Genomic DNA, 23491 nt, shown 5'->3' with positions numbered 1-23491 from the left:
TAATTTTTTGAGGAACCTCCATACTGTTTTCCCCAGCAGCTGCACTATTTTACATTTTACATTCTCACCAACGCTGAGTTCCAATTTCACAGCATCCTTGCCAGAGTTTTGTATTTCTGTGTGTGTGTGTGTGTGTGTGTGTGTGTGTATGTGTGTGTTTTGTTTTTGGATAGTAGCCATCCTAATAGTTTTGAGGTGGTATCTCATTATGGTTTTCATTTGTATTTCCCTGATGATTAGTGATGTTGAGCATCTTTTCATGTGCCTATTGGCCATCTGTGTGTCTTTGGAGAAATATCTATATTCAAGTGCTTTGGCTGGTTTTTCTTCAGGTTGGATTTTTGTCGTTGTTGTTGACAACCTGGATGATTTCTCTTTGCCTTTTCTTCACTGCCCATCTCAGAATCCTCCGGGACTGTACTCTCCTCCCCTCGCCACGAAACCATGTTCTCCTCCATGTTTTCCTCAACTTTGCTTTCTGTGTCTGTTTTGGAAACTTGTGCCTATTCCCAAATTGCTGTGTGACCGCAAGGAGATCACTTCCCCCTCTGGGGCTTCGTTTCTCTTTGTTTGAAAGGGGTGGGCTGTTGGGAGGGCGCTTGGACCCTCCCAGCTCCACTGTATTCCAAGCCTGCGAGCTGTCATCCTGACAGGTGCTTCCTCCCTGTTATCTGATCACCCCCTTGGCTCTGGAGCAGTTGAGGGCTTCGGCAACATTTGAGTTTGTGTCCGTGTTCCTCAGTTACGTGGCTGCAGGCTTCTGAAAACCCGGGCAGAAAGCCTCCTTTCAAAATGGCCTTTGTGTATGTCTGTCTCCCATGGACACACAGCCCCAGGCCCTTCAGAGGCTGGCTTGAGAGTGTTCACTTTAATACAGGAAGTTCTGTTTATTGAGCACCTGGTGCTGCTTGTGGGCCTTTAAAAACACATGTTATCTCTTTCGCTGTTGCTTTCCAGGGGCTGCGACACACTCTTCTTCAGAGTCAGCCCCTGATACTGGTAGGTCTTTATCATTGAGAAGGGGTGGAGGGACAGTGGACACAAGGGGCCACACTTCCCAGTGACACCCATCAGGTTTAAGCACTGCTTCAAGAAGTGTGAGGATGTGTCTGTGTGTTAGGGGAGAAAGGCTGAGGCTCATGCCCCAGGCCTGACATCTGGCTAGTTTCTTTCCCGCCTTCTAGACCCCCGACTTCAGGGTGAAAAACTGACTTCTTATGTTACCAGGTGTGGATGGGTTTTGCTCTCCACCCTCTACCCAGTGTAGTGGTAAGAACATGGAATTTCAAGTTAGAATTCCCGAGTTTGTGTTTCCAGGTCTAGATTTATAAGCTGTGTGACTTGGCAAAGTTACTTAACCTCTCTGAGCCTCACGCTTCTCATCTGTAAGCATACAGTTAGCTCAGGGTTGTTTTGAGGCGTGGATGTGGAAGCTCCTTCGCAACTACGCAGCGCTAGGGATTTGTCATTTGTTGCTGTTTTACTGGTTCTACCTGGAGAAATGTTCTCCTTCTGCCATTTTTTAGCTTCCTCTACCCAATACAGAATGTTGCAGAGTCGCACGGCTTTTGTACGGGAAACTTCCTCTCTTCTTGACCTTAAGTTGGTTTGTCTCCTGGTTGGGACCTTGCTAAAGCCCGGCACAGACGAGGTGCCCACAACACACATGTGGGATGAGGCGGGAAGGACCAGAGCAAGGCAGCGATGCGGTGTGGAGGAAGGAGCCTGGCCTGGGAGTCAGGAGCCCTGCTTCTGCTTCAAGTCAGGAGAACTGTGTTTATCAAGGGCAAGGCCACGTGGACACCATGGGGGAGCTGCTCTCCGTCTGCCTGTGGCCCATTGCCCTCCCTCTCCCAGCAGCCCCCCCCACCCCCGCCGCGCACCCTGTGCATCCAAACAGTGCCTTTACGCTTGTAATTCTCTTCAGGCTTCTGCATCTTTTCCATCTGAAAAGTACATCTTAGTGTACTTTTCTTTAAAAACAAAACAAAACAAAAACTTAAACATTTTTTCAAGGGGTTAAAAATCTTTTTCTGTTGATAAAAAATATATAACCCGAACGTTAGCACTGTAACCATAGTAAAGTGTACAGTTTCAGAGGCATTAAGTACATTCACACTGCTGTGCAATCATCCCCACCGTCCATCTCCAGAAACTTCTCATTGTCCCGGGATGAGGCACTGAGCTTCATAGACCCCAGCGTCCGCTGCCCCTCCCCCTTGCTTGCAAGCCAGTGGTCCGGGTGCTCGAGGACTTGGGGTAGGAAGGAAGACGCAGCCTAGTCGGCCAGGAAGCCTTTCCTCTGGGTGGAGAGCCTGCGGCGGGTGCTGTTTTCATTGCTCTTTTTCGCTTTTCTTAAGTCTGCTTTGATTTCTGTTTGCTGATGTAATTCTAATTTCTTGCGTTGGCGTCTCTCTCTCTCCCTCTCTCTCTTTTTCCCTCCCCACCCCTCTCTCCACTCATAACTCTTGTTCCCTTCAGGGCTGGCTCAGTGGTAGAGCGAGCCACTCTGGATCTCAGGGTTGTGAGTTCAGGCCCCACATTGGACGTGGAACCTAGTTAAAAAATAATAATTAAATTAAAAAGAAACCCCTCTTGTTCCCTTCATTTCCTTTGCCTGTTTTATCATCTCTCCAGTGCTCTGTGGGCCCCTCTCCCTTTCGAGAAATACCTTATGATTTCACTTCTGTGTGGAATCTAAAAATCAAAACAAATGAGTAAACAGATAAAAAGCAGAAAGAGACCCATAAGTACCGAGAACAAACTGATGAGTGTCAGAGGGGAGGGCAGAGATGGGCAGAATGGGTGGAGGTGAGCGGGAGACACAGGCTCCCAGTTATGGATCGAAGAAGTCATGGGGATAAAAGGCACAGCATAGGGGACACATTGATGGCACCATAACAGCATTGTATGGTGACAGATGGTAGTGATACTCGGGGTGAGTGCAGCCTGGTTCCTGCCGTTGTCCGATCTGTGTGACAACTGTGTGTTGTTCACCTGAAACTAATGTAACATTAAGTGCCAGCTATACTCACAGGAAAAAGAAAGAAAGAAGTAGCTGGAAGCTGACCTGGCGGATAGCTGCTTTGCCATGCTCCAGCGGGTGACCTGAGCATTGCCCGCCCCCTCCTGGCTGCAGGGTTCGGGACAGTGCGGCTCCTGGCCTGCTCCCGAGTGCTGGCCAAGCTAGTTTCGCATAGCCTGGGTTCCAGTGAGAAGGCCTGCGCGAGTGTAATGCATCTGCTTCCCTATCTAGATGGCTGGGCAGGCTCCTCTTTTCCTGCTCAGGAGTGGTGGCCTGGAGGGAGGGCGGAGGGTGCGGCTGGTGGGCGTGGACTGGGGGAGCCAACCGACCACTCCTGCCTGGAGAGGAATGAGGGCCCATCAGATGACTTTTGGAGCTTGCAGCCTCCGTGCAGGGGACCGGGGGTTAGGGCTCAGTCACCTTAACAAGTAGATTGGGCTCAGTGGGAAAAGTTTGATGCAGGAAAGAAAAGTCACGGTTTTTGCACCAATTTATTTGTTATTATTTTTAAATGTTTATTTATTTATTTGGGGGGGGGGGGAGAGAGAGAGAGAGAATGCACGTGCATGCACCGGGGTAGGGGCAGAGAGAGAGAGGGAGAGATAGAATCCTAAGCAGGGCCCGCACTGTCAGCACAGAGCCTGATGTAGGGCTTGATCTCATGAACTGTGGGATTGTGACCTGGGCTGAAATCAAGAGTCGGGCGCTTAGCTGACTGAGCCACCCAGTCGCCCTGCTCCAATTTAGAAAGCCTCTCTCCTGGAGTCATTTGGGTTCCAGTCTTGTGGCATACCCCCTGTGCAACGGGCAGGACCCACCCGGATGCCCTTTTTTGAGAAAGGTGTTTGTATGTTTTTGTTCCTAAAGTGTCCCTTCTGTCCTGGGTCCCCCACAGCCAAGCACAGGGGCCGGACAGGAGCCTCAGTTTTCTGTTTACTTTTGTTTTGTTTTGCAGCAGCCCTTATTGAAATGTAATTCATGTGCCGTATAATTCACCCACTTAAAATGTACAATTCAGTGTTGTTGTTGTTGTTTTTTTTTTGTATATTCAGAGACTTGTGCGATCATTGCCCTTATTTTAGAACCTTTTCATCACCCCCAAAATAAACCCATGCCTGTTAGCGGTCCCCTGCCACCCTCCAGCCACCAGTCCTCGGCAAATGGTAATCTACCTCATGCCTCTATCAGCTTGACCGTGCAGGACATTTCATGTAAATGGAAGCATTAAACATGTAGCCGTTTGTGATGGGCTTTTTCACTTGCCGCAAGCTTCCTGAGGTTCACCCGTGTTGTGGCGTGGCTCGGTACTTCATTCCTCACTCTGGCCGAGCTAGATTCCACCTGGAGGCTAGCCCACATCTTCCTTATCCATTCCTCGGGTGATGGCCATTTGGGTCATTCCCACGTCGGGGCCATGGCGGACACCCTGCTGTGCACGGTCAAGTGCGCCATCTGCGTGGAGAGCCCCAAGGCTTTGCAGCAGCAGCGGGAGGGGCCTGAGGGACCATTACCCAGAGCATCGTCGGAAAACGTTTCTCTCTCTCCTTTTCCTTCTAGTCAGAGTTCCTACAAGAATCCAATCTGATCATGGCCAAGTTGAATTATGTGGAAGGAGATTATAAGGAGGCCCTCAACATCTATGCCCGGGTGGGCCTCGATGAGCTGCCGCTGACCGCCGTGCCCCCTTACAGGCTGCGCATGGTTGCGGAGGCCTACGCTACCAAAGGTGAGCCCGCGCCTCCCCAGCCCAGGAGGCTGTACCCCGGGGCCACGCTGCCCCACCAGGTCCCTAGCAAGGCGTCGAGGTTGAGCCCACTGCTCGCAGTGCATGGTTCAGGCCAGGCCACACGCTGCTTCCTCGGAGCCTCTGTCTGCGGTGCTCACTGAGACAAGGAAAGGTCAAACCTGTCAAATGGGCCAATAGCCAATCTGCTAGGAGAGCTGGGGTTTTTGTGGTGATGGAGATACTGCGCACGCAGGGAGGCTCATCATAGGCTTACTTGGCCACGTGGCTGACCTGTTTTACCCATTAGTGCTGCCTCTGGGCTAATTAAGGCTGATTGTCCCTGAATCTGGAGGTCTCTGGCCCAGTCAGCCGGCCAGTGTTCAGCTGTGTGCCTGGGGGCTGCAGGGGTGGAAGCCAGGGTAAATCAACCCGGTTGCCAGGAAGGAGTTTGCAACCAAATGTGCAAGAATACAGCCTCAGGGAGAGAACAATGCCAGAGGCAGGACGCATACGTTATTTGACCTTTCCAAGCTGCTACTTTCTCATCTGTGAAATGGGTATAATCACATTCTCTTCACAGATTTATTCTAAGGATTCAGTCAAATAATGTATGTAAAGCACTGACCACAGTACCTGGCCTATTAAATGCTTATTAAACAATATTTTAAAATATCAGCCCCAAACAAGGCAGTGAATGGTAAAAGTTGGGCACGGCTAACAGCTTCTTAGAGACAACAGAGGTCACACAGTGGGCCCAGGAAGGCTTCCTGGAGGAGGAGGGACAATTTGAATTCGAAAGTCCATGGTAGGAAAGGGACCATTTGAAGCTGCTCCTCTCCCTCCTGCCACCTACTGTCCAAACCATGCATGTGAAGCACCGTGGCTGCACAGGGGCCACCAGAACAAGGCCCAACCAGAACGACCGCGAGCCGGTCATGTGTGTGGGTTGTCCTATGCAATGTTGAACAAAGCCCCCGCCCGAGGCACACTCCCGAGCTTTGTGGGGGTGTGTGTGTGTGTGTGTGACATAGTCACCCAGGCCCCTGGGGAGCCTCGAGGGCTGCCGGGTTCATCTAATTACTCTCCTGCACACCCCTGTGGGCCGGGAAAGAGGCTGTCTGCCTTGCAGGGCATTCTGGTGGGTTGGTGGGCACAGTCCTTTGAGGCTGTTTGAGGGGGTCCTGAGAGCGTCTGTCTGAGCCACGGGCTGTGCTGGCGTCAGTGCCACACAGCTGCCCCCTTCGTGGCGCCCACTCCGTCCCTCACGTCGCCTCACGTGGCCGAGGCCTGTGGGAGTCTGTGTGTGATTCGGGGCAGGAACGATGTTCTCCGGCGAGAGCTGAACTTCATCTGGCAGTTTGCAGCCCCCCCACTGGGGCCTGGTGGCTTTAGCCGGGGCTGTTTGCTAGTGGGGGCTAGGTGACGGCTCTGGCGCCTGCTTCGCGGCTACAGCTCAGGTCCTCGCAGTGGCCCTCAGACAGACGGGTGGGGCAGGCTGCCCGCAGGTGGCACTGCCAGCATGGTCTCTGTGCCGGTGGGCAGGGAGGACAGGAGACTTGGGCCCTGAGTTGCCCTGGGTGACGTGTGGTGAGCAGTGGGCCCCAGGCCATGGTGCTGAGGCACTTGGCTCTCGTTTTAATTTTTTTTTTAATGTTTATTTTTGTGAGAGAGAGAGAGAGAGAGTGCGCGAGCATGAGCGGGGGAGGGGCAGAGAGCGAGGGAGGCACAAAAACCGAAGCAGGCTCCAGGCTCTGAGCTGTCAGCACAGACAGCTGTGCGGGGCTTGAACTCACGAACTGTGAGATAATGACCTGAGCCAAAGTCAGCTGCTTCACCGACAGAGTCAGCCAGACGCCCTGAGGCACTTGGCTCTTGAGACACCTTGCCTGGCTCATGGGACACCTGGCCCTGGCTGGCTTCTGACTTCCGTGGGCAAGTTCAGCATCACACGTGTACAGGAGAGGGAAGGGTCACTTTTGCCAGCAGAGGCCCCAGCGCCGAGAGCCTGCGCCGGGCCAGGCGTGAGGCAGTGTTGGGCACCAGCACTTAGCTATCTGCCTGGGCTCATCGCCCACCTCCATCACGTACTGGCTCTGTGCCCTTGTGCAAATTCTTAATGGCTCCGTACCTCAGTATCCCCATCTATCAAGCTCTCCTTGGGTTGTCATGAGGATTACATGAGATAGTATATAGGAAATGCTTAAAACAATGCCCGGAACATAACACGATACAAATATTAGCTTACAAGCTAAGTGTTTGATGGGGGGACCACAAGCAGTGACTACCAGTGACAGAGAAGTTGCCCCTTTATTTCATGCAGGTGCCCAGAGACAGGCCAGTTCTCTGAGGAGTTCAGGGGGCTCTTGGTCTCAACTCTGTGTAGCAGTACTCTTTGATTCTTCTTTCTGAAATCAAGGTCCTTGAGAAGTTTTCAGGAGAGATTGTGGACAGATGTTCAATGAAGGCTAAGTGTACAGAGCACTTCCCTGTCCGTGCGACCTGCTAGTCTGCAGGCACCTGAGACGGGGTTGGTGTGGTCAGTTCCATGTTTCCAGTGCTTTTGAATTAGCTGCTGACATTTCCAGGTTGGGACCATCCAGTTAATTCTGGCTCCTTTGGGAAGAAAGGAAGAGCCATCCCCTCATGGCCGCCGGGCAGGCCCTGGCTGGAGCTGGGCACAGCAGCCCCTGGGACGGGCCCCACCTCCCTCTGTGCCCCTGCGTGCCACTGGAGGTGGACGAATTGGCCTTTCATGGGTCACCTAAATTGGCCCATGGCTTCCAGAGGCCTGACATGACCTGGGCTTCCAGCCAGAGCCTGGAAATGTCTGTGAACTTCTACATGAACTTCTCAGCCATGGCTGGGAGCTCTTCCCCTGACCAGCTAATGTTGGCCTTGGCTTATTGGGAATCAGAAGCCAACATCATTCAGTTATCAGTTAGGGCTCTACTGTCTCTTCATTCCTGCAAACCTCTAATTTACAGATAAAGGAAGTGAGACTGGGTGAGGTAACTGGAATATTAGCGATGGGTACTTGTGCCAAGCTCCGTGCCCTTCATTTGGGTATTGCAGCCCATCTTCACAACCACCTTACGAGGTAGGCTCTGTTATTCTTTCCATTTTACAGATGAGAAAGCTGAGGCACAGGGAGGTTAGGTAAGCTGCCCAGGGAGTGGCTGAGCCAAGACTTCAGCGCAGAGACAGGTGCTGGAGCCCACACTTTCCTACTGAGCGGCAGAATGGGGACTCAGTCTGAAGTGTGTGCAACTCCAGAGCTCACGTTCTTAACCATGCTGCTCTGCTGGCACGTGGATCAGAACATTCTTGGGCCGGGTGACCTTCTCAGGGAGGCCAGGTAACCTCCCTGTGCCTCAGTTTTCTCCTCTGTGAAATGGAAAGAATAACAGAGCCTACCCCGTAGGGTGGTTGGGTCTCCTCATGTAGAAGACATTCCGATCACTGGAGAAACCCATGATTTGTATAGACACCCCTCTTCGCAGACTCACCTTCCATGTTCCTCCACCTTAAATCCTTCTCCTTGCCCAGATTTTTACCTGTAGATTCTGTGCCTCAAGCCCACACGTCCTGTCTTCTCTGACACCCCCTGGGACTCACCCGTTCAGAGTTAATCATGTTCGATGCTGTCTGTGCGCAGTAGATTAGTAGACTACCTGAAAATCACACTAGTGTTAGCCGCCCCATTTCCAGACACTCTGTGAGTTCCCCTGAAGGAAGAGCTCTTTGTTTGTTTGCCACCCTCAGAACTTCACACAGTATTTGGCGCATAATGGGTGCTCAGTTACCGAGTGAAATTTATACAAGTTCCCTTGCTTGGATTTTTCCTGAGATGCCCGTCATGTAACTCGGATGATTCCTGGTGCCTTGTCTCATAGCCTGCCACAGTGAGATGCGTTTTCTTTGTAGGTAACACATTGGGCATATTTGAGTGATTCAGGGTCATTCCCTGCCAATCATGGGAAGCACCCAGGAGAGTATGCTGACGTCACACCGTGACAGAGCCTAACATGGATCTCTTTCCAAAAGATTGTACATTTTAGTTCATGTCCAGGATCAGGGAGTTCCCAAGTGGATCTCACCTTCTCCTCATCCCCTTAACTCCTTCTTTCAGTCTCTTAAACCTAAGCCGACAAGAGAGGGTGGGAATAGAGGGAGTTGAGAAACTCTTTAGCTTCTGATAGCACGGGTTTAATCCAGCGAGTAGACATCTTTGTCTGGGATATAGGTTGAGGTTTCAAAAGAAATCTCCAGGACACCAAGTGGCCACAGATGTTTCTTTCCCAAATGGGAAGGCTTGGGAACAGTGGACACGTGGCCACTGTCTATTTTAGGACTTAGATCTGCTGGACATGGGGTGACTTTGTGCAGATAGGATGGTGGAAGCTGGCAGGGGCTTGCCTTCCTGGACGTGACCTTTATCGACAGCCTTGGCCTGTGCCCTGTCGTCCTACAGGGACTGAGCATGCACTGGCTCCAGTCTGAGTGAAGTCCTGTGACATTCCAACTGGTCACAGCCGGTGGGGCAGCTGTGTGCTCTGAGGTTACCGTTTCCCCCCGTCCATGCGGGTGTCATCCTCCTCTTTGTGACCGAAGCTGGCTTGCTGGTGTGTTGCGGCTCGTGGGAAGGGGAAGAGAGAGAGATGTCTGGGGTGGGCACAAGTAGCACATGTCACTTCTGCTGACAGTCCCTTGGTGAGACGTTGCTGTAGGACTGCCGCCACCAGGTACCTGGGAGAAAGAAGACCAGGGGCACATGTCAGCCTCTGATCAGACATGTGCAGTAGAGTGTGGTCTCTCACCTAGCCGGAGCAGCGGAAAGAAGTAGCCTGCACTCAGGTGAATGAAAGGGGACTTGCAAGACTGGCTCTGGTGCCCAAGAGGAGAGGTATTATGGACTCGGAAACAGCGGCGTGGGATCGCACTTCCTTTCTAGATTGCATGGTATGTAGCAGAGAAGGACTGATTGCAAAGGGCACACAGGACCTCATACAAATGTTGTTTTCCCATGGTGGAGAATGGGCCAGAAGGGCCCAGGGACTTGCCTGATGACCCCCAGGAAACTGGAGGGAGGGCTGGGATGAGGCAGGAAACCTGCCCGTCAGGCTCCACGGCCTCTGTGCTTAGGTAGAGGTGGCGCGATGTGGGGGGGCTCTCTGAAGCCGTTTTCTCTCTTCCTCCTTTGCTCCTGGGTTTGAAATTGCTCCTCTGTGGCATCGAAGCCAGACTGCTCAGCTCCGATCTCTAGCTTTGTCACTTATTAGCTATAAGATCTTGGGCAAGTTACTTTCACGTCACTGGGGCTCTAGCTTTTTCATCTCTAAAATAGAGATAATAATAGTGTCTACACTGTAGGGTTATTATAGAGAAAGAGTGAATATTTGTAAAGCTCTTAGAACAACGCTTGGCAGAGCAACAAAGTTTAGCTATTTTTGTTCTTGGGTGTGACCCCAGATGGATAGACTTCTCCAGAAGCCCCAGGTAACATCCAGTTTTGGAGAGAGGGAAGAGGTGCCTTCGTATATCTGCCTTGTCTGGCACAGGATTTGGGCCCAGGAGTGGGACCTGGGAATGGTATGTTTAGAGAGAAATCTTTTTTTTTAACATTAAATTTTTTTTAATGTTTATTTGTTTATTTATTTTGAGAGAGAGACAGAGAGAGAGCAGGGGAGGGTCAGAGAGAGAGAGGGAGACACAGAATCTGAAAACAGCCTCTGAGCTAGCTGTTAGCACAGAGCCCGACGTGGGGCTCGAACCCTCAAACTGTGAGATCATGACCTGTGAGATCATGACCTAAGCCGAAGTCAGGTGCTTAACCGACTGAGCCACCCTGGTGCCCCTTAGAGGGAAATCTTTAGGGGCAGATCAAGCGAAGGTCTGAGGCCTGGAGTGCCACAGAGGGAGGAAAGGTACTGATGATGTTGGAGGAGGGCAGTACCCAGGGGCAGGTGGAGAGCTTACCCTAAGGGGATTGCTTGAGGGTGGGGCCCAAGACCACTGTCTGCTCCTCCCCAGTCTTGCCCAAGGCTGACCCAGAAGGTTAGAGGTCTTTGGACTCAGGCCCACATGAATGGTTTTATCACAAAGGGCCATTCATATAGAATGGATCAGTGGATTCAAGTAGTGCTCCCGTAAGAGGCAGAACAATTCACAGAGTCCTCTGACAGCTGCCTTCATAAGGAACGTGCTAAATTCACTGGCTGATGAGAGGAGAGATCGCTGAGGAGGAGAAACCATCCCTCAGTTCAGCTCCTGGAAGGGGAGGGCTTGTCTCTTCCAACTGGACTCCCCTTCCTGGCCAGAGGCCAGAGGCCAGAGGCTGATCGCTGAAGACCTCCCCTTCTCCAGAATCTGCAGAGCCCATGGACCTCTTGTTCCTCCCAGAAGAGCAGGTGTGATGAAGAATAGCCCGCGAGTCATATAATGACCTCCCCTTGGAAAACGTTACCTTCTCTTTGCCTGCCTCCAGTAATGCTGGCCCTGAGCTTCTTTTTGGACTGCCCATTGTCTCCATCTCAGGGGTCGGCATCAGGGAAGGAATGAAGACACCTGCCTTCTGTAGGGGGCAGCATGAAGGGGCCAGGGAGCCCTCGCGGTAGGCTTTCCAGAAGCGCCGTCTGTGCCCTGCAACTGATAAGCCCTCGTCTGTAAATAGAGAACCCATCTCCGAGAGGTTTGGATCCCAGCCTTGTCTTCCCCAGCCTGAAACTCGGTGTCTTCACACACCCACAGACTTCAGCTTAGCATAAGCAGTGGTTCGGCCGGGAGACTTACACATTCTCTACAAATGTTTTCGGGTGAGGCACCTGGGGATTGCCCGCATCTCCCGTGGGCCTCCTCCCGGAGCAAAATTTGGATAAGTCGGCATAAGGGACTCAGTCCACTATAGGGGGTTTTTATCAGGTGTTGCTCGTGTGTCTTCTCCACACTTGTCCTGGGCATCTGGGTGGCATGGTAAAAGGCTTGGAACAAGTTGAGTTGGAAATTCTTCAGATGGTGGGTGGTTATGGCTTGAGGACCGTCCCACACCCAAAAGGCTGCCACGTTAAGCAGGGGCTGCCTATAGGGAACGTAAAAGGAAGAGAAGGAAGGCATTTCCGTTCCGGCTCTTTCTCCCTAGAGGCTGATTCTAACAGCACTGTATGTCAAGGCGAGGCCAGACCCTCAACAAGGTGACTTGAGGCATAACTTTTCTACATGGTGGTTTACTTTTCTGCCTCAAAGCTTATTTTCCCATTCTGGAATATTGGCTCCCAGGGGCAGCCCAGCTGACCCCAGGAGAGTGGAAACATGTTTATCGGGGGCTTTCAGCTTTTAGGGTGATACGGGCTCCATCCATCCTTGGAAGATGTTAGTCTGCTGGTCTCAGGGGCAGCCCGGATGCGGTGGGCTGGCCACAGGCTGGCCATGCTTCACCAGTGCTGAAGGCGTCTGCATTCACACTCACATGGGGGACCCCTGGCCTCTCCAGGCAGGGGCTGAAGTCTTCTGAGCCCGTCGGCCCCTTTGCTCAGCTACAGGCACAGGCGCGGTGCCCAGGCCTGTGTGTTGAGAGAGGCATAATAGAGAGGCAGAAGCTGCCCTGGGGTGGCAGATGAGGCCGCTTGTGTGCTTGTTGGGACAGAGTGTCACTGGAGAGGTGTGACGGCCCCTGGGGACATGGGCGTGGCAGAGGGTCCCTGTCCTCCGCTCTACCCCTCCCCAGCAGTAAACGAAAGTGTTTTGTTCACAGAGAGGATGGAGGCTGCAGTGTGAATCCAGGTCAGCAACTCAAACTCCACCCCGCAAGGCTTTCAGCAGTGGGGCCAAAGCCCCTGCCCTGGGGACACAGGACTCGCAGAGGGGGAGGCAGTGTAAGGAGAGTTGAGGCCCCGAGCCAAGCTGGAGGCTCATTTTGAAGTTCTGCTAAGATCTGTCCTCTGAAAGACCACTCTCCCATGGTCGGCGAAAGAAAACCCAACCCAGTCTGAGGTCAGGTGGCTGCTGGGTTCAGGGCTCAGAGATGGGTTCTTTTGCTCCATTTCTCGGCTTACCGTCCTCTGTGTTAGTTCCCATTCCAGGCTCTAGGCAGCTGGAGCAGCTCCAGATTCTTAATTGTTGTAGGTGTAAGTCTCAGAAACCTCGGCCACATTCTCACTGTGTCTCCTTGGCCCTGGTGGATGACACTTCCATCTCTGATATAGTTACAGTGGCCAGAATCATGCCCGGGCACTGGCTTAGGCCTTGCATGCAGGCGGTGAGGAGGAGGGGTGTTCCCACTGGGAGAATCAGAGGGAGGGTCCACAATAGACTCCGTAATGTGGTTCTTCTAACGGGAACCCTCTTGTCAAAGAGGCCTGGGGCCCTGAACGCCCTTCTCTCCCTGGAGGCAGGCCTCGCAGGACATGAGGGGCCTTGCAGCCAGACCATATCAGGTGGGTAAGTGCTGAAGGAATGGGGCTTTCTGGGGAAGAACATTCTCTAGGGGTGGAGAACCCTCCGGGGAAGAAAGACTTCTCTGTTCCATCCTCGGTGATGGGGCCAGAGCCGGGCTGTGGAAACTGCATAGGGTGCAACGTTAGGCCCATATCTGGAAGTCCGTCTACTAGCAGGAGCTACCTCGGGGCTCGGGTGCCCTGAGAGGTGGGGGTTCCCGGCGGATTAGTGTTTATCGAGCTCTGCCCAGAGGCAGGCGTGATGCTTCCGATTTACCTGTGTGACTGCATCTCATCCCGGCAGCCGTCCTGTGCTCAGGGGTCATCCTTCCCTGTGAGCCACTGAGAGGCTGAATTTCGGACGTGAGGTGGGATTCACATCAAGGCCGGTGGACTCCAGAATCCCTCCTGTATCTGCTTTATTGAGCTTTATTGAGCTCTTTTCAGCTGGACATAAACTCATGTAGAGCGGGCGTGTCATTGACAAGGGTCTGGTGTCCGATAGCCTGCAAACCCCTCATTCTGTTCTGCGATTCTTAAGCCATTCGATCTAAGTGTCTAAGTCCTACTTGTTTTATCTGCAAAATGGGGATAATAATACTCAGGTGGGAGGCCTGAGAAGGCTGAACAAGACAAAATGGAAAAATGCTTTGAAATCTATAAATCCAAGGCCCACAGAAGGGGATTTGTGTAGTCTGACGTACACCTGCGGCGGGGGCGACTGGTGGCTGGGATGGTGTCACCCTCCCCACGGTCCCCACCTCCCCAAGGTCCCGTCTATCGTGCTCCTTTCCTCGGGGACCCAGAGGGACTTCTGGCTGTCACTGTGGTTGACCGCCTGCCCCTTCCCCTTATCATTTTATTTTACTGTTCTTCTCATTATAGACAACATACATGCGTTATATAAAAATCGGAAATACACACCAGTCAAAAGAACATAAAAATATCTATCACCTGGTCTACCCAGAGCCAACCTCTGCTAACGTTTTAGTGCCTTTACTTTTAGATCTCTATAATTATCATGTGTGATTTTTTTTTTATAAAAATGAGTTTATACCACATATACTGCTTTGTGACCTGCTTTTCCCACCTCAGTACAGATCATAAACACTCTGAGCAGCTGTACAGCATTTCATTATATGGATAAGCTATAATATATTTAACTAAAAAGCCTCTATTTTTGGACATGTAGGTTGTTTTCAGCTTTTTACTGTTACACGTAAAGCCGTGACGAACACCCTCTCAGCCTGGTCTTCATGCTTGTCCTTAATGATTTCCCTAGGAGAGATTTCCAGAAGTGGAGTTTCTGGGTCAAAAGAGAAGTATTTCCAGACTGTTCTGCAGAGGGCTGTACCTTTGTGCTTTCCTGTCCACAGGGTGGGGGCCCTGGTGCCTCACCTTCTGGCTAACACTGAATAGAATCCCTTTGGTCTAAAAGTGAACTTTGATTCTTTGGTTCTGTGTTGAATGGAGGCTGTTGGAAAACAAAGAAAAATATTAAGCAGAAAGTCAAATCAGTCACCATACTACCACTTGAGCTAGTTAACCACTGTTAAGTATAGGTAGATTTATATAGATTTATATCTTTATATCTATTTAGGTATCTATATTTATATCTATATATTTCTTTAAGATATAAAATATATAAAGATATATATTTATATAATATTCTTATTTATTTATTTATTTATTTATTTATTTATTTATTTATTTAGAGAGCAAGCCCAAAAGCAGGGGACAGGGGCAGAGGGAAAGACAGAGAGAATCCCACTTGACGTGGGGCTCAATCCCATGACCCTGGGATCATGACCCAAGCCAAAATCAAGAATCAGATGCTCAACTGGACCACCCAGGCCTCCCTATAATATTTTAAATACAATTAGGATTATGCCATATATACTATTTGATAGTCTACCTTTTCACCGTATGTATGCATGTATATGTACAATTATTTTTCCATGTCATTAAATAGTTTTGAAAAAAGTCTTTAATGATGGCACAGTAGTGTGCCTTATGGGTATTTTTGAACCACTTGCCTATGGAACATCTGTATTGTTTCAGTTTTTCATATTACAAATATGGTCTATAGCTTTTTAAAAAAACATTTATTGAGATATAATTCAGATACCGTAAAATACTCAGAGTTGTGCATTCATCACCACGGTCAATTTAGAACATTCTCATCACCCCCTTCTTCATCAATGGTCACTTCCCATGACCTCATTACCATCCCTCCCATACCCCCCCACCCCAGACAAGGTCAACCATTTTGTGTCTTCATCAGATTTGCCTGTTCTAGGCATTTTATATAAACAGGGTCACGTAATACGTGATGTTTTGTGTCTGGCTTCTTAGCATGTGTCAGGATTCATTCATGTTGTAGCATGAATCTATGCTTCATTCCTTTTTTGGCCAAATAATATCACATTTTATGGATGTACCACATTTTGCACATTTTATTAATCCATCCATCAGTTGTTGGACAAGAGGTTGTTTCCACTTTGGGGCTATCATCAATAATGCTGCTGTGAACATTTGTGTATAAAATTTGGGGGGCATGTATATTTTCATTTCTTTTGGGTATACACTTGGGAGAGGAATGACTGGGTCACGTCACTACTCTGGGTTTCACATTTCAGGGAACTGCAACTATTTTCCGAAGTGGCTGTACCACTCTAAAGGTTCCTGTTTAGCTGGCAAGCTGTGAAGCCGACTCTATAATCTGTCCTTTTGATTATAGCCATCCTAGTGGGTATGAAGTGGTATCTCATGCAGGCGCCCCCCAAAACATAAGTGGTTCTAATTTTGATTCAGTTTGGGGCGCCTGGGTGGCTCAGTCGGTTAAGCGTCCAACTTTGGCTCAGGTCATGATCTCGTGGTTCATGGGTTCGAGCCCCATGTCAGGCTCTGTGCTGACAACTCAGAGCCTGGAGTTTGCTCCAGATTCTGTGTCTCCCTCTCTCTCTGCCCCTCCACCCCGCTCTCAAAAATAAACATTAAAAAAATTTTTTTAAATGTTTTATTTATTTCTGAGAGAGAGAGAGAGACCGCTTGAGCAGGGGAGAGTCAGAGAGAGAGGGAGATACAGAATCTGAAACAGGCTCCAGGCTCTGAACTAGCTGTCAGCACAGAGTCCGATGTGGGGCTTGAACCCACGAACCATGAGATCATGACCTGAGCCCAAGTCAGATGCTTAACCAGTCCCAGGCGCCCCTAAAATTTTTTTTAAATTTTGATTAATTTCAGTGTTTTTTCTAATTTTTTGGGGGGTGCTTTTATGCTTTTGGTGTTGTAGTTCAGAAATCACTGCTTAATTGAGGTCACAAAGATGTATACCTATGTTTTCTTTTAAGAGCTGTTTTACAGTTTTAACTCTTAGATTTAGATCTATAATCTACTTTGAATTAATTTTTATATACGGTATGAGAACTTCATTCTGTGGTGTGTGGATACACAGCTATTACTTCAGCATTAGTTGAGAAGACTATCTTTCATTGAGTAGTCTTGAGGTCTTTGTGGAAATCAGTTGAACATGAATGTAAGGGTTTATTTCTATATTCTTGATTCTAGTCCACCATTTGTCTATATTTCTGTCTTATGCCAATACCACACTGTCTTTATTACTGTAGCTTTGTATTGTTTTGAGATGGGGAAGTGTGAGTCTTCCAACTTTGTTCTGTTTGAAGATTATTTTGGCTTTTCTGGGTCCCTTACATTTCCATATAAATTTACGATCAAGTGGTCAATTACTGGGGAAAAAAAACCTGCCAGGAATTTGAGGATTCTATTGAATCTATAGATCAATTTGGCGAGTATTGCCATCTTATTAATATTGTCTTCCAGTCCATGAACATAGAATGTCTTCTTTTTTTAAATTTTTTTAATTCAAACAATTTTTTTAATGTTTTATTTATTTCTGAGAGAGAGACAGCAAGAGCAGGGGAGGGTAAGAGAGAGAGGGTGACACAGAACCTGAAACAGGCTCCAGGTTCTGAGCTAGCTGTCAGCACAGAGTCCGACGTGGGGCTCAAACCCACAAACCGTGAGATCATGACCTGAGCCGAAGTCGGACGCCTAACCGACTGAGCCACCCAGGCGCCCCTAGAATGTCTTCTTTAATTTCTTTCAAAAGTGTTCTGTAGTGGGTATAGCTCAGTGGTAGAGCATTTGACTGCAAAAGTGTTCTGTAATTTTCAGTGTGTCTTATATTCCTTTTCTTAAATTTATTCCTAAGTAGTTTATTCTTTTTGATGCTATCAAAAATGGAACAGTTTTCTTAATTCCATTTTCAGATTGCTCACTTCTAGTGTATAGAAAATACAAGTGAATTTCATATATTGATCTCTTACCCAGTAACCTTGCTGAACTGATATTTTAGCTCTAATAACTTTTTGTGTGTGTAAGGATTCTATGGGATTTTCTCTATACAAGGTCACGTCACCTGTAAACAGGATACTTTTACTCACTTCTTTCCATGCTGATGCCTTTTGTTGTTGTTGCCTAATTGCATTGGCTAAAAACCTCTATTATAATGGTTAATAGAAACGGCCAGAGCAGAGATCTTCTAAGATAGGGGAAAAGCTTTCAGTCTTTCATCGTTGAGTATCATAGATGGCCTTTATCAGATATTGAAGAAATTTTCCTTTATTTCTGTTTGTTGAGTGTTTTTTATTGTGAAAGAATGTTAGATTTTGTCAAATGCTTTTTCTAATGAGATAATCACGTAGATTTTTGTGCTTTATTCATCTAATGTGGTGTATTACATAGATTGATTTTCATATGTTAAATCATCCATGCATTCCTGGGATAAATGCGACTAACTCAGGGTACTTACTTTTTTTTATATGTTGCTGGGTTTGGTGCACTAATATCTTGTACAGGACTTTCACCTATACTCAGAATGGATATTAGTATAGTTTTTTGGTGATATCCTTGTCTGGTTTTGGTATCAAGGTAACACTTGTGTTATAGAATAAGTTTTGAAGTGTTCCTCCTTTTTTGCTCTTTCCAAGAGTTTGTGAAGAATTGTGTTACTTTTTTAAGCCTTTGGTAGAATTCACCAGTAAACCATCTGAGCTTGGGCTTTTCTTCCTATGAAATATTTTGATTTCTCAACCTCATCACTTACTATTCTATTGTTTTAATAGATTTTTAAAAATCTGTTTAAAATTTATTTTTTATGATTTTATTTTATTTATTTATTTATTTATTTATTTTTGAGAGAGAGAGAGGGTACAAGTGAGTGAGAGGCAGAGGGAGGGAGAGAGAGGGAGCGAGAGAGGAGTGGAGCTCACCTGAAGCAGCGCCCGTGCTCACCCAAAGCGGGGCTCAAGCTCACAAACTGAGATCATGACCTGAGCCCAAGCCAGAGGTTTAAGGGACTGAGCCACCCAGGCGCCCTGTTTTAATAGATTTTAATTAGCCTTTACTTGTTCTCCACTTCCTTTGACGTGGCATTTTTTCATTGGAGCCCTTGAGCCTCTTGATCATGGCAAACGACCCTGGTCAGAAAGGAACGATATTTACCTAGTTAGTTACCTGTTTCAGAGCAGATGACTTTGAGGATGAGTCTCTGCCTTCTTCTAGAGTAGTACCTTGAGCGGCAGCTCCTATGTTCTACTGTCCGCTCGCTGGGTCCATGGTGCAGTCAAGGTAACAGCACTTCCTGTATTTGTAGTTGGTTGGCAAAATCAGCCCGGTGGAGGAGTCCCCTTTCTCCCTGCCAGGAAACTGCCAACCGCAGCAACTTAAGTTTATAAGTTAGAACGATCCCTCTGGCATGGAAGGGAGAATGGATTAGAAGGAATTGAAGATTGTAGGGAAGGAGTCCGGTCAGGGAGGTGCACTGGCTGTGGGCCCTTTTCCTCTTGTTCTACGGGGCGCCTCACTTCTGCCAGCTGTTTTCAAGAGGCCCTAGTCAGTTGGTTTCTGCCTGGGTTTGGCCAACAGGAAGCATTGGCAGGAAATTGGGGAGCTAGAGGGGAGAGAAGCCAGGGTATCTCTCTCTCCCCCTCTCTCCCTCTCTGACTCCAGCAGTACATTTGGCAGCAGTTGCATCTCTTCTCTCGCCCTAGCTGGGGGGTCTGACAGACTCCCCCTGAGGTCTCAGCTCCCAGAAGGGAGGTTCTGCTGGGTTCCGTCTGCTACCCAGCAGCCCCAGCTTCTGGGCTGTCGGCACTCCATCTCCTCCCTCTGTCCTTTCTGGCCCTCGGGATGTCAGTGGCCTCCTGATGTTTCAGAATTCTGGGATACTATAGCATCCTGTTTGCCTTTCCATCTGTTTCATTGCCCTTAAACCTCTATCTGTAAGAACTAGAGTGGTTCTTTTGTGCTACTGGATCCTGACAGACACCGCAATACCCTGGATTCCAGCAGGCCCCGGAGACGCGTGTGTTGGTTGGGCGGGCAGCTGCGGTGGGAAGGTGGTTGAGGGAGGAATCAAGATGACTGAGGTTTTTAGCTTCACTCACTGGGCGGGGGATGATGCTGAGCCAGGTTAAGGATTACAGGAGGAGAAGCCAGCTTCCCTCGAGACAGGGAGAGATACGGGGTTGGAGGAGAACATGGTGATACCTCTGTGACCGCAAGGGGGTGCTGTTCAGGGAACCGGTCTAATTCTGGAGCCTCTGCTCAGCACAGGGGTCTTTAGGCTATGGCGTTGTCGGTCAGGATTTAGGAGTTGATCGTGTGTAGAATTTGGTCACAACCCAGCAGTGGCTGAGGCTCATTCAGAGGAACACAAGACAGTGAGGAAAGGCAGAGTCTGAGGCTGGGGCCCTGAGGCCCCGGGATGTACCAGGGAAGCCCTCCCTTCCGGCAGAGCACGCACAGGGTCTCCGGGAGGAGGGGAGGCAGGAGGCAGATGACATAGAGCTTTCCCCTGGGGGTTACAGGGCCTAAAACACAGCATGTGTACATTTGTGACAGATTTCTATTCTTAAGTAGGTTGAAGTTAAAGGGTGGTGAAAGCAGTGAGTAGCCAGTGGCCTGAGTGTCCGGACAAGTCAGTCTGAGGCTTAAAGCACTGTGGAAAATTCCACACTGAGGTCATCAAGAGCGGAGCCCCCTACCCCTCACCCCTACCCCGAGTCATCTTTTCCCATACTGCTGAAGGTCAGGTTCTTGATGAGTGCTTCTCCTGATCAAAGCAGGTCCAGGCACTGCCGAGCAGCTTTTCTGATCCTGGAGGCTCTGTCCCGGTCTTGCCAGGGGAGCCCCACATCCTGCTGTGTCCCACCCACGTTCTGCTCCAGGTTACTTGCCGGCCTGCTCGCCCACCTGCCCTCACCCCTGCCAGGCCCATTCCCCACCCCTGCTTGTCTTCTCCCTCCAATCGGGGTCTCCTCCTTTTCTCTGTGAGGAGCCCACCATGGTGACACCTCGGTAACTCTCTCTCCAGCTCTCTCGTCCACTTCGGTCTTTCCTCCCTCTTCCACCTCTGCTAATAGTCAGTTCCATCCAATTTGGCATTCAGGTTTTGTTTAATTACTTCATATCTATCACTTACCTTTCTCAAACTAGCCTGTATACTTAATTAATTCATTAAGCCAGCAAATATGTGAGTGCCTGCCCCGGGGTGGCCTCTGAGGCCATGTCATGTCCAAACTGCTCGTTTTGTGTCCCCACATTCTCACCAGGGACAGTGCTTGCCACGCAGAGCCACCTGCGATGGGGTGGTTCTCTGCACGTGCTCCCCTAGCAACGCCGGGGTGCACCGCTGAGGATGAACTCTAGCCGAGTCACACGCACGTTGCTTAACCGAAAGTGCAGTGTTTCCAGTGTATTCTGAAATCTTCTCCATTCTCGATAAAAATAGATTTTGGTTTGGGCCTGATTGAAACTGATTGTGTCTCTAACTCCTCTTCTGCCACATTCAGCTTCAGGTTGGCTCACCCCAGGCTGTGCACCGGCTTCTGGTGGGAGGGCCCCCGGACACCCCTCTCGGCTCCTTTCTTTGAAAGCCGGTGACTCTTGGACACCCTTCTTGGACGCCCTTTGTGCAGTTTTCTCCCCCTGCGTTGTGTGCTAGCTGCTCTATTTTCCACCCTTAGGATTTGGGTCCTTCCTACTAGGATCAACTTGGGGCCTAGACCCCGACGAAGCTGCCCAGGTTTAAAAGATCATTTGGCTCCTACTCCTGTTGAATACTTTAAAACCAGGACTCCTGACTCCTCAGCCAGTGCTCACTCCGCCACCGCCCTTCTCTTGGCTTCCATCATTTCCAAACCGTGTCTGGTGTTCATTTTCTTCCCCCAAATGTTCCTGATGCTTCGGGAATGAAAAAAGCATCCAGATTTGGAAAGCTCCGAGCTCTGTGGGGGCGGGAGCAGAGCACAGACTGTTCTGTGGAGAAGGGGGGTGTCGGAGCGGGCTCCCCAGCCTCTCCCTCATGCTGGGACTGGTGCAGAAGGGCGGGAAGCTGGGGTGGGGCCCGGGCGGGGCCTCCCAGGCCAGGGCCCTGAGCCTTGAACCAGGCAGAGGGCTACAGGGTATGCAGCAGCCTCACCAGCCAGGGAGAGGGCCTCAGCTTTGGTGAGCACCTACTGTGTGCTGGCTTCTGGGATACTAGTAGCAGGTTATTAATAATAATGACAGCATTAAAGATGAGTCCTTCCAAACACCATTCAAGCCCTTGCCCCTCAGCGTCCTTAATCCTCACAGCAACCCTGTTAGATAGAAGTGGGTAAGGCCCTTATTTAAGAGGGGTGAAGGGTGGATCCCCCATTCCAGCCCCTGGCCCTTTTTTCTCCTTTGCTGTTAAGCGCTTGGCTCCTAGACTGGGCTGCGCATCGTGTGTGTAGGGATCCCCAGGTGACCTCCAGAGACTGCCCAAGCCGCACTCAGAGGGCGCCGACGCCCTGGGGTCGGAGGGGGTTTCGGCGAGGGGTGCCTTGCCTTGGCGCCGAGCCGACGTTGCAGGAGCTCTTGGAGAACTTCCATCTCCCTGAACACCGCACAGACAGCACTTGGGGTTCTTATTTAAGCAGTAGAGTTCTGTGGTAGGGTGGGCACGTTCCAGAACCGGAATTCCACAGAAGGCCTCGAGCGAGGCCACCTGCTCAAGCTCTGTCTCGGGCCACACCAACAGGGACCACGGCCAGCAGCCGCGCCGGGGCTTCCAGGCCGTGCCGGCCGGCGCCGCCAGGGGGCGCCGGAGTCGCGTCCTCGCCGGGCTGCCGGGGCCGCGCATGCGCAGGGCGCGCCTCGGCGCCCCGGCTCCGTGCAGGTGCCGCCTGCCGCGGCCGGCCTCGGGCAGCGAGTGGACTCGGCGCAGGCCCAGACCTTTGGGTCGTTCTGAGATTCCACGCGCGGTCAGGGGTCGGAGGAGAGGGGTGAACTTGCCAGGCTTCTTCATTAAGTCCGTGAGCCTCCCGGGGAACTCCAGGCCGGTTCTGGAAGTCTAGCCCCCAGAGGCAGGGGGTGCCTCTTCTGCAGGTGCAGACACGGCCTGGCCTTTGCTGTTGGCCCGCAGGTGGCCGCAGTGCTCGTACCTCGAAACATTCAGCGTGCGCATCACTTTAAGAGGGAAAGGAATGTACTAGTATGCCTGCCCATAGTGGAGGTTTAGCAGGAGTTAGTCAACGCGTCTCCTTTTTATCACAGACCGAACATTCCACTTCCCTCCCCACCCCCCTCAGCCCCCGCTAATAATTAGGACTGTCGAAGCCCAAAGAGGATTTTCCTGGAGTATTGGTTGGTAGATTAATGTACCAGTCGTGAAGTGACAGTATCTAGGCCTGACCTTTATGAATTGCATATCTGCTAATGACCATGACCTTACAGGTATCCCGGAGGCGCAGCACAGACAAGTAACCACTGGCAGTGCCTGTTCCCTGGCAGAATTTTCCTGTCCGGTGGGGGCCCTGTCCCAACTACCGGGTACCTGCTCTGGTAGTTAGCTCATCGGAGCAGGGCTCAGGGCTGGCTCTGCCGATATCCGCTCTGTGACCTTGGGCAGATCAGGAACCCTCTCTGAGCCTAGATTGTTTTCATTTGCAGAGTGAGCAGATAAGAAAAGGGATCCATTTTTCTTTCCTTGAGAAGCTGCTTTTCTTTCTTTTCGTCCTTCCTTCCTTCCTTTTCTTTTTCTTTACATTTTTTTTAAGCCTTGAGATCTGTTTGTTACTGGGAAAAAAGTAGTTTTATAGGAAAGTAGATGGGTTGGGGTGCCTGGGTGGCTCAGTTGGTTAAGCCTCGACTCTTGGTTTGGGCTCAGGTCATGATCCCGCAGTTTGTGAGTTTGAGCCCCCTCTGTGTTGACTGTGCGGAGCCTACTTGGGATTCTCTCTCTCCCTCTCCCCCCCCCCCCCC

The 23491-nt window shown here is 50.2% G+C and overlaps 1 protein-coding gene across 4 annotated transcripts in view; it reads left to right on the top strand.

The window, feature by feature from the left end:
* Positions 1-23491, top strand: part of TTC7B (tetratricopeptide repeat domain 7B) — a 257345-nt gene that overhangs the window by 23832 nt on the left and 210022 nt on the right. For 3 of the 4 annotated variants that reach the window (XM_039232491.1, XM_039232489.1, XM_039232492.1), the window contains exon 3: positions 4583-4751. In XM_039232491.1, coding sequence (XP_039088422.1) covers positions 4583-4751 — 169 coding nt within the window. The remainder of the gene's footprint in view (positions 1-4582; positions 4752-23491) is intronic. The other variant, XM_039232493.1, reaches the window with a different exon arrangement.

This window comes from Hyaena hyaena, unplaced genomic scaffold, assembly GCF_003009895.1.
Source record: "Hyaena hyaena isolate Hyena2069 unplaced genomic scaffold, ASM300989v1 scaffold_67, whole genome shotgun sequence".
NCBI classification, from domain to species: Eukaryota; Metazoa; Chordata; class Mammalia; order Carnivora; family Hyaenidae; genus Hyaena; species Hyaena hyaena.
Note: the sequence above shows the minus strand (reverse complement) of the source record. Positions and strands in the feature narration are given on the sequence as shown.